General features: G+C 40.5%; 1 protein-coding gene across 7 annotated transcripts in view; it reads left to right on the forward strand.

Moving 5' to 3' along the window:
- The first annotated feature begins 2,170 nt into the window (after positions 1-2,170).
- SH3D19 (SH3 domain containing 19) overlaps positions 2,171-15,426 on the forward strand; it is an 84,434-nt gene continuing 71,178 nt past the window's right edge. For 4 of the 7 annotated variants that reach the window (XM_042466685.1, XM_042466689.1, XM_042466686.1 and 1 more), the window contains exon 1: positions 2,175-2,714. Coding sequence is in view for 1 of the 7 variants with exons in the window: in XM_042466681.1 (XP_042322615.1) it covers positions 2,618-2,714 (97 nt within the window). In the remaining 6 variants the exon portion in view is untranslated. Of the gene's footprint in view, positions 2,715-15,426 lie in introns of all 7 variants that reach the window. The other 3 variants (XM_042466681.1, XM_042466692.1, XM_042466688.1) reach the window with 3 other exon arrangements.

Genomic DNA, 15,426 nt, shown 5'->3' on the forward strand with positions numbered 1-15,426 from the left:
ATAATGCTTGTGTAATCACAGGCACTTGGAATTTTTCTGGCTATTAGAATCATTGTGTTCATAAGTTTTATCTTAGGAATGAAGACATAACTTCAACATACTTGTTTTATGTATCAGTCTCTGGGTGTTGGCAAGTTTTGCATTAATTATGTGGCTAGCAGTGATTGTGTGGTTTGTTTTGCTACATTTTCTGTCACTTTTATTATCTGCTTGTATGTAGTTTTGTGTACATTCTTCCTTCTCTTTTCAAAGTCTCAGTAGCATCACAGTTACCCACAGCAATGAATCTTACTTTGCCATGATTTATGGTAATTGAAAGTAAAATATATGGTTGATAGAAATATTAGTAGTAAAGCTTCTGTTCAGCTTTCCACATAACACTGTATTACTGAAAAGTGATACAGAATATTTTAGGAAGCACTACAGGTAGTAAAATGCTGTGTCTTCATGAGACACTTATAACTAGGAACAGCAGAATGCAGCTGATTGAAATGCAACATTATACCCTTCCTTGCAAAATTATGTGTTCTGCATTTCAGACATGTCCTGCCCAGCTGCAAGCTTATTTGACAACCCATGTAATCAGCAGTGTAACTGGCCACTCAATCGCACAAGTGATTGACCACCCATATGTCACATTGGTGAACTCAGTGATACATTGACACAGCATGATCATGGAAGCCTATGTACATGGCTCCTTCCCCTATGGCCCTGCCAGTTTGTTATTGGACCTGCCAGTTTGTTATTCTGTCTTATTAACTTAATTTTATTGTTGGCAATCTGCCAGGCTTGTTGTCATTTCAATGGGTCAGTGGTGCAGCTGAGCATTCATGCACATGCAGGGTGACTAGATGTCCTAACCACCAAGGAGGACAAGACACCGCAAAATGTAAGACATTTGGGGGGGAAAACATAGGACATTACCAAACAAATGCTAAAAATACTAATATAAATATAAATTCATTTTGTATGGTTTATTTACAGATATATTATATATACTGTATTATAGTCAGGACTTGAAGGCACACAACAACAACAACAGCAACAACACTACTTATAAATGGTTCACTGGAATTTTCAAATGGATTGCTTTTTTAATCTGTTAATGCTATAAAAAGGGAAGGAAAAGGTGGTCTCCCTTCAAGATTAAGCAATTTATTTGGCAGAAACACTTTGCTTTGGGGAACCTTCCTAGAAGGACCCTATCCAAAATGGAAAGGGATTTTATGGTGCCTTTGAGATTCAGGCCCTTTTCAGACCCACCATTAAGGCCAGCCTGGGGGGCAGAGTCGAGGCATCATGTCCAGATGATGCACACCATGACACTGCATGCCACTCCACATAGTGCATGGCACCATGGCGCTCCTCCCGTGCTGCGTCCATATGATGCAGCACCAAAGGAGTGCCATATAGCTGCGTTGCCATGGCTATGGTGCTTTTTGTGGCTCCTTTTTGCACCCTAGAAAGGCCAGATTGGGGCTGCTGTGTGCAGATGCCATGGTCCGGATATGGTTAGGAAAGAGGCTGTGTCCCACTGCCCCTTTGGGATGGTCTGTTGATCCTCTCACTGAAAGACGTTGATCACATGAGCCTTTGTAAACTTGAGCCTAACTCCTCAGATGCATGAGGAACACAGGTCTATGAAAGCCCCTGCGACCAACTTCTTTCTTTCAGTGCCTCTCCAAGGTGCCACAAGATCCCTTGGCATACTAACTTTCCAGAATAACATGGCTTTGAATCCAAAATGGAAAGGAGGAGATTGAAGGCCTGGGCCATGTGGCAAAGGGGGTCCTTTCAGAAAAAGAAACTACATCTCTCTCCCATTCTCTCTCTCTCACACACATATTCTCTTTCTCATTCTCTTTCATTCTCCCTCCCCCTTTCTCATTCCCTCATTCTCTCTCTCTCTTACACACACACACACACACTTGCATTCTCTCTCTCATACACAATCTCTCTCATTCCCTCTTTCTCTCCCATTCCCTCTCTTTCTTTCCCATTCCCTCATTCTCTCTCTCTCTCCTTCTCCCTCCCTTCCTCTTCCTGGGTGCCCCAAGTGGTGCCCAGCAAGGAGCCAGAGGGGCCTCCTTCTGCTGCTGCTGCCCATGATCTCCCACCCCCTCCACCTCTTCCTTGGCCCGGGGCTGGCATTCCTCCTCCTCCTCCTCCTCCTCTTCTTGGCCTTGCCTGCTGCCAGGTACCTCCCCTTTTCTCCTTTTGTTTTACTGTCGAGCAGGAGACCAGTTTCCTGCCGATCCCGGAATATTGTGGAGGGCCAGGGGAAGGCCACCTTCCTCCACTTCCTCCCTCTTTCTCTCCCTCCCTCCTTCCCTCGGTGCTGGGATTCCTTCTCCCACTCCTCCTTCCTTTCCCTCCCTTCTTCTTCTTCTGCAAGTTCCCTGGAAGAGGAGACAAGAGCTTGCCGGGGGGGGGAGGCTTTCCTCTCTCCCCTTTCCCTCCCCTCAGCAGAGCCCTTGGGAACTTTGGACCCAAAGAGGGACCCTCTGTCTCCGGCCTCCAGGGGCAGGTGCAGCAGCTGGAGCAGAAGATGGGGAGAGGCTTCTCGGAGGAGGAGGAGGCGTGAGGGGCAGCTGCCTTTGTCCCCTTGCGGTGGCCCATGGCTGAAGCCTGGAGGCTCGAGGAGGACGAGGAGGAGCTGAAGGAGCTGGGCAGCAGCAGGAGGCAGAGGAGGGCCAGCCTCAACCCCTCCGCAGGTAAGAAGGAGCTCCCCTGGCAGCAGGGCTCCGAAGGGCAAGCCAAAAAAGAGAGGCTCTGGCCAAAAGCACAGCTCAAAACACTCCTAGACATGTACATTCATGCTTCTTAGGCTCAAGGTGACCAGAGGTCCTCAGAAGCATCAAGGAGGACAAGGGACTGCAGAATGGGGGACCTGGCCAAAGAAGTGTACATTCATGCTTCTTGGTCAGGCTCAGGGTGGACCAGAGGTCCTCATAACCACCAAGGAGGACAAAATGGAGGACATGACCAAAGAAAAGCCAAAAACACTCCCAGAAATATGAATTCATGCTTCTTGCTCAGGCTCAGGGTGACCAAAGGTCCCAATGACCACCAAGGAGGACAAGGCTCTGTGAAGTGGAGGACATGGACCAAAGAAAAGTTAAAAACACTCATAGAAATATAAATTCACGCTTCTTAGTCAGGCTCAGGGTGACCAAAGGTCCTAATAACCACCAAGAAGGACAAGGCACTCCAAAATGTAGTGTTCAAGAAAGACCTAAAAACACTAATAGAAATGTAAATTCATGGGTCTTAGTGGTGCTCAAAATGGAGGACATTTTGGAATTCTTCCTGGAATGAAGATTGAAATGGAAGACATGTCCTGGAAAAGGAGGACCTGTGGTCACCCTGCGTATAGTACCTCCTAAGCCATTATGCCAATGGGGAAGGAACCTTGGGACTCTACATCTCAATATACAGTAGTTATAGTATTACAGTTTTGTTTTTTGTGCGGAGGAGATTTGCCATTGCCTTTCCCTGAGGCTGAGAGCTTGTGACTTGCCCAAGGCAGGGTGACCAGATGTCCTAACTGCCAAGGAGGACAAGGCACCACAACATGGAGGGAATGCAATAAAAAATAGGGGACTTTATGTTTATTTATTACATTAATTTGTATCCTACATTTCTCCCAGAATTGAGACCCAAAGCAGCTTACAGTCTTAAAAACTGACAATTAAAAAGATAAAAGCACTTAAAAAGTATACACATTTAAACAACACACCACCCCCAGGACATGACCAAAGAAAAGCTAAAAACACTCGAAGAAATCAAAATTAATGTTTCATAGGCCTATTACAGACTGCCAAAATAAAGCTGCTTGGAGTCTCTTTGGAGGTATGCTGTTTAAATGATGCATGCACCCTAAGAATCCAGAAGCTGCACCAAAGCTGCACTCCAGTGCTTAGAATGGAGTGTGGCTTTGGCGCAACCTCCAGACTCTTAGGACCCATGCATCATTTAAACAGCATACCTCCAAAGAGACCCGAAGCAGCTTTATTTTGGCAGTCTGTAACAGGCCTTAGTGATGCTCAAAATGGAGGGCATTTTGGAATTCCTCTTGGACAGAAGGTTGAAATGGAGGAGATGTCCTTGAAAAGGAGACTATCTGGTCACTGACTGTATGTAATGGGACTTGAGTGTCCAGAGATTCTGGTATCCACAGGGGGTCCTGTGGGTTGTATGTACAGCGCTGTGTAAATTTATAGTGCTATATAAATAAAGCTTAATAATAATAATAATAATAATAATAATAATAATAATAATAATGGATAGTAAGGGTCCATTGTACTCAGGATTAGGCCCACCTGAGCTGGAGTGTACTGCTTAGACCTCACCACTCTTTTGATTTTGTGTGTGTGTTCTCTCTTTCTTTTGTGTATGCCTCCAAAGTCCTTTCTGACTTGGGGTGACCCTAAGGCAAACGTATTGGAGGGTTTTCTAAAGATTTGTTCAGAGGAGGTTTGCTGTTATCTTCCCCTGAGACTGAAAGAGTGTGACTTGCCCAAAGTAACCCAGTGGGTTCATAGCCAAGCTGGGAATCAAACCCTGGTCTCCAGAGTCATAGTCCAGTTCTGAAACCATTACTCCACACTGGTTCGCTACTGGAACCAATTTCTCGTGTAATGTCAGGTTAACCCCATTTTGAAATTTGAGGAAATATTAAGGGCCATTCCTTGGGGATATATGTTTTTAGGGGCAGGTGGGCACCAAGAGGCACAGGACAGAGTATGATCAAACAAACCACTTTCTGGAGTTTAGTCACATCACATCAGATGATTTTCACATCCGTATCTCTGAATATCTCTGTTTAATTTTTCGTGAAGACAGTATGTGTTCCATGTGGGCAACAGAAAACTGATGGTGTGTGTTCCCAGTGTCTAGTTCCTGTGAATAGTTTTTAAGTTCCTGTACAGTTTTTAAGTGCTGACATGGTCTGTTAATTTACTTAATAGACTTCTGTATTATCCATCCAGTTACTAGATATCTGAGGTGATTTATAACAGACCTAGAAAAAGAATAAAGTACAGCAATTCCAAATAAAATAAAATACAAACTGGAAAAAGTGATTACGTGTGTGTGTGTGTTGCAATAAACATGTTTTTAAATAACATTTCTTACAAGTAAAAAAGAACTATATTGGTTTTTATCAGGTGTTTCAAGGCCAATGATCAGGAGACCATCTCATCAATTCAGGAAGGGAATTTTGGAACTGCACTCTTGTGGAACAAAAGAAGATAGCCTATTTGGCTGTCAAAAAGGGAGGAAAGATGCTATCCACATCATCCTTTGGAGGTCTTTTGGGCTTTTTCTCATTCTGTGCTTCAGTCTGATCAGTTATTGGTTTGAGCAGGAGACCTGTGGAGAGTTGTGGATGAAGTCATGGAATGCTAATACATGTCCAGTGGGCCTTTGGTATCTGCTGGGGCTTGGTTCCCAGGACCCCCTGTGGATACTTTAATCCATGTATTCTCAAGTCCTATTATATATAGTGGTGTAGTAGAATGATAACCCACATATAAAATAGCAAAATCAAGGTTTGCTTTTTGGAATTTGTTTGGAATATTTTCAAGCCGTGGATGGTGGAATCTGTGGATGCAGAATCCATGGATATGGAGGGTCAGCTGTCCTCTTTTTTGGTTATGCTTCCTGAGTCAGGGAACATTCTGCCCTGCTGGCTACCAAAGAAAGAAAAAAATGTCTTCCTAGATTTCTGTGGTATAGTGTTCTGGACTATATGTTATCTTGTGGTGAATCAGAATATGTAGTCACCCATGGTTTAGTGAAAGGGTACAAGGATCAAATTCCAATACACTTTGTTTTCTTGTTTGAGATAAATATTACACTTTAATTACTGGCTCCTGCGAATCTGAACATAAATTTTATTGCACATCAATAAGCATATATTTTTTAAAAAATTAAACACTTCAGAAAGATTTGTTTTCCTCTGTGTGTGTGTGTGTGTGTGTGTGTGTGTGTTTCAGTCCTACAGCAAGATTACTGGTATGTAAAAAATTAAATGCAGGGTTGGTTGTGATGACCATAAAACAAAATCCAAAGTACATATTGAGGTGATACATTTATTAGGCTAAGCAAAAACTGCAAAATTCTTTACATTCACTTTCAAAGCCCACTGGCTTCCTGAAGAATCTTCCTGAACTAGCCTGATGAATAGGCATTACTACAATGTGCCTCTTGGATTATGTAAAATCAGTACATAAAGAGAAGAGATGCCCTTGCTCTTAGGGTAGAGTTCATGGTTTCTCATGTAAAAGATACCACTTCAGACTCTGGCATCTCTTGGCTGGGCTGGAATGGGCTGTTCTGAAAACCTGAACATAAATGTTAGCAATCAGTGAAGATATTTGTAAAATAGTGTTTTTTTTAAAGTAAAGAGAGCTGAAGGCCCACCTGTTTTGCAGTTTGCAGTATCTCAAGCTGTGCACAGTGTTGACTTTGGACTGCCAACTTTGCTAACTTCCCTGAATTATCAGTAGTTTCTGTGTTTACACAACATTAGATTATCCTATGCCCCTAAAGTGTTGTTTTCATTCCTTACCCCATTGGCTGGGATCATACTCCCTAAAAATCTCATTAAAAGGTACACTATTATGCATTCCTGTCATTCTGAACCAGTCTAATTGCACACACTCTCCCTACAGATTTGCAAACTTGTAAGGGAATGGCAAGCAAATTTCTCAGGGAATGAGAGAGGAGTGACTTCACCAAATGGAAGCTTGCTTAGGGTCTTTTGCATGTTAGGTGGGATATAAGCAGAACTTCTATTGTGTTTTTCAAGGCTAATGCAGCAGTGACAGAGAAAGTAAGGCACTGGAGAAACCAGCCAGGGAAGGTATAGCAAGTAGCAATAGCAAGTAAATTTCTATACATTTTATCAATGCACTTAAGGACTCCTAAGCAGTTTACAGTGTGTAAGCTAATTGCCCCAAACAAGTTGGGTACTCATTTTAGTGACTTTGGAAGGGTGCCAGGCTGAGTCAACTCTGAGCTGGTATTGAACTCACAACCTTATGGTTTGTGAGTGAATGGCTACAGTACAGGCATTTAACCACTGCACCACCAGAGCTCCTATCAGGTGTTGTCTATTTTCTTTCTCCATTGCTGCCACTCCTGGAAAAAGTGCCCAACTCCTTGTGTAGCACCCCAACAGGATTCCAGCTGTTGTACCTTGAGGCAAAGGGCAAGAAGATGGTCCTCTCATTCAACACAAAGAACCAGTTTGACTGGTCATTGAATAGTATTTCAACAATGGTGACAGCAGCAAGAAAGTTTTCAAGGTCCAGCATATTACTGCCACTTGATGTCCCTTGCCATCGATTAGCTTAGATGGGCAGTTCAGTCTGACTAATGATACAGTTGGACTGTTTTTGTTGTTTTTGCTTAATTGTCATATACAGTTGTATTTTAGCTTTGAAAATCATGTCCTTAATAAACAATGCATTGTCAAATGCCTTCCTGGCCTCCCATGGAAGGGAGTTTGATAGTCTAGGAACAGGCAGAAATGTTCTCTTGCATCCTCACCAAATTTCTGAGAATAGCTGGACTGAGATAATACCTTTCCCTGAAGACCTCAAGGCTAAGCTTGTTGCATGGCACCATTGCATCCATAGTAATAGATATCAGAAGGTGAGTCACTTGTGCTGTTATAGCAAGTAAAATGACAACTGGTGTTTGCGTTTGCAGCTGCCACAAGTTTCTCTAAAACAATGAAATATTTAAGGCTGGGGTGAGAATTGTATGGCTTACAAGCTGCATGTGGGCTTAGGGATCCCCGCTGAATCTCCAAGCCCAATTCCCTCCCATCACATTTTTTTTTTTAATTTGAAGCTCCCCATTTTTCAGCCAAAAACCTATTAATAGTTTTAAAACACTTCAAGGGATTGCCTAGCCCTAGCTAGAACCTCCTCTCCAAAACAGCCCCAAAGGTAACTGGGAGTGGTGCGATGTCACTTCTGGTTGCTTAGAATTATTATTATTATTTTATTATTATTATTTGTATCCCGCTCTTTTCCCAGGACTGGGACTCAGAGCAGCTTCACAGCATTTAAAACTGTACAATTAATTAATTAACAGAATGCCAGCCACAGCAGAACACTGCAGTCCACCAAAACTCTGGAGAAGTCCAAGATCAAGTGGTGTGGCCCTACAACTCTGGAGTAAACCCACAAATCTAAGGCTACACCATCTTATGTTGTACAGATGTATCAGGAGGTCTTTACCCCTGACTGCATTGCCACAGGATGTGCTCTTAGTCTTATACTACCTACATAGTTATGTAATTAATTGTTGTCTTAAAAACTGTAGCATTATTTTTATTTACTAATGAATGACCTCCATTGAACATTGGGAGGTTTACTTCTGAGTAAAGATGCTTATGTTCATAGTGTGAATAAGTAGCTGTATCTGCTGTTATTTTTATGTAGTTCTAACATTGTGTTGACCATGAAAGTTACAATTCAGGTACATGCTGAACAAATATCTTCTCTGATGTATTGTTGTTCTGATCCTGGGTTTTGTTTTTTGTTGTAAATTGCTTGGTGTTTTTTTTTTTTTAAAAAGATGTACCAATGATCCTGCTGTATTTCAGTTTTTAAGAAGTTAGAAAACTGGCAAAATATGTGTGCTTTCTCATTGAGTTTAACATTCCTCTAAAGCAACATCCAGTTCACAGCAACTTCATTTCTTCTATACTCCCACATTAAACTTGTGCTGACTTGTTCTTCATATTTAAAATGTGAGCAGTGTTTAGAACAACAGCAGCAACAAAAGTTGCCCTAGAAGCATTAACTCACTAGGCAAAATACTGTTAGGATGAATTGCACAGGTTGAGATAGGCTTGCTGAAATTAACTTTGTTTCAGCATAATCTCTCTTTTTTAATAGCAAATTTCTTTGTTCTAAGCCATTCTTTATTATAATGGTCTTAGCACATTAGAGGAACCACAACTTCTGGTAAAAAAAACCCAATAGTTTAGAAGCATATGTTTCCCTTTTCAGATACACTGGGGGTACATATGCAGAATTACTGAATTCAAAGCAACTATTAGGAAATAATTTAGAAGTGCAGTCTGTTAGTACTTGTTCGTAGTTTAATATAAGTTTCTTGCATATACTGATATTTCTTCAAGGTTGCATAGAATATGTTTCCTTGCAGTCCTATACTGTACAACCTTTCATGAAGTCAAGTCCAACAGAAATCATTGGGATATATTTTTCAGTAGTCATGTATAGGATCAAGTTTACCAGCCAAAACTGATCTTTGTTTGTATTACTGTGGGCCAATGTGCTGGACTTCAGTTAACACTTCTGTAGGTATCATATGGAAAGCTGTATTAGACCCAGAGGAAAGCAGTGTAAATAAACTGTGGAAGATCAACAATTTAAAGTATGCAGAATAAACTATACTACAAGCAGAAAATAGTAAAGACTTGGAACCCATATTGTGGGAAGTTAAGGAAGAAAGCTCAAAGCAGGATTACAATTGAATATAAAGAAAACAAAAATTATGACCACGTATGATTTCTATTACTTTAAAGTAGACAACGAAGACATTCAAGTACTTACATATTTTCTATACCTTGGATTTGTCATGAATCAATACGGAGACTATAGTCAAGAAATTGGAAGAAGACAAGGACTTGGAGTGGCAGCTATGAAGGAATGGACAAGATCAAGGTAAATAATTGAATACTAAAGTCAGGATTGTCCATTTCATTTTATTTCCAATTTCTATGTATGATTATGAAAGCTGGACAGTGAAGTAAGCAGACAAGAAGAAAATAAACTCATTTGAAGTGTGGTGCTTGAGGAGAGTTCTGCAGATGCATGGACTGATTAAAAGTAAAAGGAGTGGGTCTTCAAGCAAATCAAACCTGAAAACACTCCCTAGAAGCCAAGATGACTAAACCAAGTCTATCATTGTTTGTACATAACAGGAGAAGACATTACTCACAATAAAAGACAATAATGGTTGGTAAATTGGAAGACAGTAGGAAAAGAGGCAGTGCACATTAGAGATGGACAGACTCAAACCAGGAAGACACAGCCCTGAATTTGTAAGACCTGAGCAGAGTTGTTGGTAAGAGGGATATTTGGAGGTCTCTCATTCATGGGGTCATCATAAGTGGAAGTCAACTTGACAGCATGTACCCAGAAAAAAAAAACAGAATGTTGATACTGAAGTTGTCTGCACAGGCCAAAAGGCTCATGTTCCCCCTGGCCCTGCATCACATTGTTTGGCTGATGCATGCCAATACTCCAAGTCCTGGATTCAGCCCAATCCTGGCAGACCAGACATAGTTTCAGTGGATCCAGTTTGATCCTAGGGTAAATATCCTTTAGGTAAAAGGTAAAGGTAGTCCCTTGACATGAGTGTCTAATTTAACCGACTATAGGAGGCGATGCTCATTTCTGTTTCTAAGCCAAAGAGCCAGCGTTGGCCAAGGATTGCATAGGCGGTCATGTGCCCAGCATGACTGCACTGAAAGCTGTTACCTTTACTCTGGGTTAATTTGACCCATGGTTTGTTGTGGAGTTTCTTGGAATTAAATGGTCACCTGTGCTCCTTTCCTTGCCATGTTGTCACTCCTACTGAGAAGCCCCCCCCCCCATAACTGCATCTGACACGGAAATGAGCATCTGGACACATGCATGTAGGAAAGCACCCTGTTTCCTCATCAGACACAGCAACGGGGTTATTAGTAGGGCCAACAGGCTGGTAGTGGGTCCGGGGGCACTGCAGGGACAGGTGTGTAAACACCCACCTGTCCCTGCACCAACCTGGGGACCAACTTGGATGAGGACCCAAGCCAGAATAGTACAGGCTTACTTCCTAATGAGTATATTTAGAATATCAGTATTAGTAGCCAATCAATATTGGAAGAAGAGGAGGAGGAATACAGAATAATATGTTATATATTAATAATACTGTTTATTTTTTCACTGGTATTTGGATTGTTCTTATGATTAGGGCCCAAGTAATATCAAAGATCTAGAGAGCAAGTTTTTGTATGGCTGATTTATTCTTTGGGAGCCAACATGATTCAATTTTCTGAGTACTAGACTAGGACTCAACAAGACCAGGGTTCAAATCCCTGCTCGCCCACAGAAACCCCCTGGGCAACCCTTGGCAAATCGTGCTCTATCAGCCTTAGAGGAAGGCATTGATAAGCCATCTCTGAATAAATCTTGCCAAGAAAATCCTATAAAAGTAGGTTAAAGCAAATGCTTAATAAAATTAACAACAGAGGACAGTAGTAGTGCAAAGACCTTACAGGTGCAAATGCATTTTGAAAGGGAAAAATAAAAAAGCTTGGAAGAGGTTGAGCCTGTAGAGCGGAGTTTTTAAGTTTTTCTTTGAGCCACAGACAGCTCTGTTCTACCATAAGCATGTATACAGAGAACAAAAGTCTTATTAGCTTACCTCCCATTAGTAGTTTTCTTGGAAACATTTGGGAATGTGATGAATTTATACAAATTTATACAAATGACCAAATTCTCCAGAATGAATTATCTCGTCCCAGGATTGTTTGGTAAAGACAATACTTTTAAACATCAGGTATAGTGTTTGGTAAAGACAATACTTTTAAACATCAGGTATAGATGTATAATAAAATGTTCAGTAGAATAGTCACATGTAATCAACAAAAGTATTGCCTAGGAAAGGGGTGGGAATTGTGCACTACAACTCCCATAAGCCTTAGCCAGCTTTGCCAGTTGTGAAGAATGCTGCAACCCAGTAATATCTGGAGAGCCATATAATTTCCACCCTTTGGATAGTGTATATTTTTCTCACGATGTTGAGTCTCCCCCAGTGAAGTACTGTATATAAGGAATGGTATGAGGTTGTGCAAAATAATAGTTCTGTGGTAAATTTAAATGCTATCTTGTTGCCTTTTTAAGTCACTGGTTTGCTAGTCCTGCTAGAGTTTGGGTTTGATGTTTGTTGTTGCTGCAGCAGCTGTTAAAGCTTCACTAAGACCATATGGATTAGTTGTCTAGACTGAGTCATCTGTACTAAGTCTCTAGCAGTAGTAAAAACGATTAGGATTGAACAGTTGTACAGTACATGCAAATTATTATATTAACTTGGCAAAACATAAAACTGCTTTTCTAGAGGCTCTGCATCTACCTTTTGTACAGCTCACATGTTTATGTCCCATGGCAAGCTGTGATCAGATTCTGTTGATTTGTGAGGAGCTGCATGGTAGATTGTTGCACCTTTTAGAACCAGAGTTGTATTAATTGTGCCTTTGATTACTTTCAGTTTCTTTGATTTTATGATTCACAATTCTCCTTGGTAACCAGTAATTATGCACACAGTGAATACTTGATTGCATCTAAGCTGAAGGATTGTCACTTATGAAACTACTCTAAAGTGGAGGGAAGTCAGTAGGAAGAATTCATTGAAGTCATCTGGCACTGGAACAAGTACTGTTAGAATAAATTAGGGATACTAACAGAGGCTCTTTTGCTGTTATCTGTCGCAGCTTGTCCTTGGAAATGAACCAGCCACCACAAAGTATAAAGTCTGTTTTTATTTTACAGAAAAGTACTTGTCTGCTGACATTTGTACCAGGCAACAAATGGAACCATTAAGGGTTTGCATTTTTTGAATAACTCTAAAACATGTTCTTTAAAAAATGAAATATAATCTTCAGAAAACTTATTTGATTGTACTAAGTATGGACAGAACTATCTTTAACAAGAGCAATAAAATCCAAGCTAGCCTCTCTAGTCTATGATGAAAAGCTAATTGTTTTTCTAAGAAGAGTCAAATGAGTTGAACTGAAAGAGACACATCTAAATTTTATCTCTTTCTAGAGTGTTGGATATGAATGTGGTGCTGCTTTTGTTATGAAGTGGTTATCTTGATCTTATCCATTTACTCATTCCATGTACATATGTCAGAAAGCCATTCTACCCAATAAAAAAATAAAATCCTAAATTTTAGCAAGATAGGTCTGTATGTTACCTTAAAGCTCAATTAATATTAATAGCTCAAATTAATAACAGCGAGAGGACTCTGGGTAACTTCAGAATCAAGATCTTGCATTTGCCTAATGGCTCCAAAAAACTAGAACTCCAGAGTGTTAAGTACAACTTCGTTTTATTGACTAACAGCAAACGGGAAATCACTATTCATGCAGCAAACACACACACACGAACTAATGAAATTAAAGGGAACAGCTTGTAGCAAGGTTGAGAGAAGGCAATTTCTTATCAGTCTAGAAGCAGACTTCCCATCAGGGGATGAAGGAAGTGATAGTGGCTCAACAAAGCTGCCTGAAATGTGGAGGCCGGCCAGTCTGGGTTCAGGGATCAGTATCAAATCTGGCAGCATCCCTGCCTCATTTCATACTGAACCAATGTTTGATTGCCAAGGCTGAATCCAAGAAAACAATAGGACATCCAGCTGGCTGATGATTTTAATTTCACAGTTACAAAAGAAATGTTTTTGGTTAATGGCAGTGACATTGATTTAATCAAGAAGTAATAAGATTAGGACAACCCCCAGGGAGTTTGGAATAGGATGGGTGTGGAAATATAAAAGAAAGATTGGTTTAATGCTTTAGGCTAACAAACCTTTGTCTATCACCTTCAAGAGGAAATAAATGCACACAGTAGAGGGGTGGTGATGGTGGAAAGTAGTAGTCCTTACATCCATTAAGTTACATGGGTCCTTTACTCATGCCCCCAGGTACTAATGAGAAGTTCACTTAAAGGTCATTGTGGCCTGTTCAGGTTCAAGTTTATGGCCTCTCTGTAATTGCTATTATAATATAGCAAAATATCTGTACCCCAAAATAACACAGAGTATGCAGGCTGTAGTAACATGTCGTTTTTATATTCACAGAAATGAGTCTGTGAAGAAACAATGCTCAACCATTACAGGTTGTAAGGCTTGGGACCAAAAATGTTTTGGACTATGGATTTTGGAATGTCTGTGGTTGCAAATATTATTATTTCTGGGTGCCCTCCTGGGACCCAGCTTTAGGGTAACATATAGACCTATCTTGTTGAGTTATTTTGGAGATGGAACCCAATCTAAACACAAAAGTAATTTATGTTTCATATACAGTAGTCCGTTGACTTATGTGGGGGATCCGTTCCAGACTCTGCAGTGTAAGGCAAGTTCCGCTTATGCTTGAGTCCCATCGAGGATAATGGGACTCGTGCACACGGAGGTGTGGTGGCGCAAGCGCCGTAGGCACACACACCGTTCATTAAATGGCACCAGTGGGTGCACTGTATACCTTATACACATAACCTGAAAATTGTATATAGTTAAATAAAGTTGTGCATGGAACAAAGTTTGTGTACATTTGAACCATCAGAAAGCAAAAGTTTTGAAATTGTGAAACAGATAGGAAACTGGTAATTTTTCTTATTACTGCTGCCAGATTAGAAATATCCAAATGTCGGAAATCAGGTGACCTCTCCATTGAGAACTGGTATTCTAGAATTTGGGGTATGTGGTTGATGGAGATACCATCTGCTACAATGAGGCTTTGCATTGGACACAAAGGAACTAACACATTTCAAAAAGACTGGATGATATTTATAGGCTATGGACCCAAACAGACAGGCCAAAATATAGCTGCTTCAGATCACTTTGGAGATATGCTGTTTAAACAACATATGCATCTTAAGAGGCCAGAAGTTAAGACTGTAGCATGGCTTTAGCACAGCTTCCAGCCTCTTAGGACACATGCAGCATTTAAATAGCATACCTTCAAAGTGATCTGAAGCAGCTTTATTTTGGCCTGTCTGTTTGGGCCCTATGTTAATCATAATTCCCATTGGATCCAACCTCCTCCTTCACAGATGGACCTTTGGATGGACACTCTACACCTTGACAAACCAGATTCTCTGGCTCTTGTTGAGAACTATTTTTTTTATTCTGCTGAAGAATTACTATTCTTGAGGCATATCATAAGAAAGAAAAAAATTGGTTAAGATATGATAATTTACTAAGAAAAAGTGGAGAAATAGAAGATTTAAAAGGTAAAGAAGAAATACTGGAACTGGACCCTCAGATCACCTGGTTTAATTACTGGCAAATTAGAGAAGATTGAAAAAGGGATAGGGCAACTGTTGGCATAGAAAATAAGTAGAAACTAAAATTTGATAAGATCATCAAAGGAAACAGGACCAAATTAATTTTAAAAATTTACAAATTTTTGTTAAGTATGGAAATGTTAGAAGAAACAGTGAAAATCAATATGATAAGATGGGCCCAAAACATCAATAAAGAAATACCTATGTCTAGTTGGGAAAATGTTTGGAAAAGAAATCTCAGTTTCACTATGTGTAACAACTTAAAAGAGAATTATTATAAACTGTTTTTCAGATAGTACATGACCCCCAACTAGACTTGCCAAAATAGTGA

This window comes from Sceloporus undulatus, chromosome 5 (genome assembly GCF_019175285.1).
Source record: "Sceloporus undulatus isolate JIND9_A2432 ecotype Alabama chromosome 5, SceUnd_v1.1, whole genome shotgun sequence".
In the NCBI taxonomy this organism is placed as follows: domain Eukaryota; kingdom Metazoa; phylum Chordata; class Lepidosauria; order Squamata; family Phrynosomatidae; genus Sceloporus; species Sceloporus undulatus.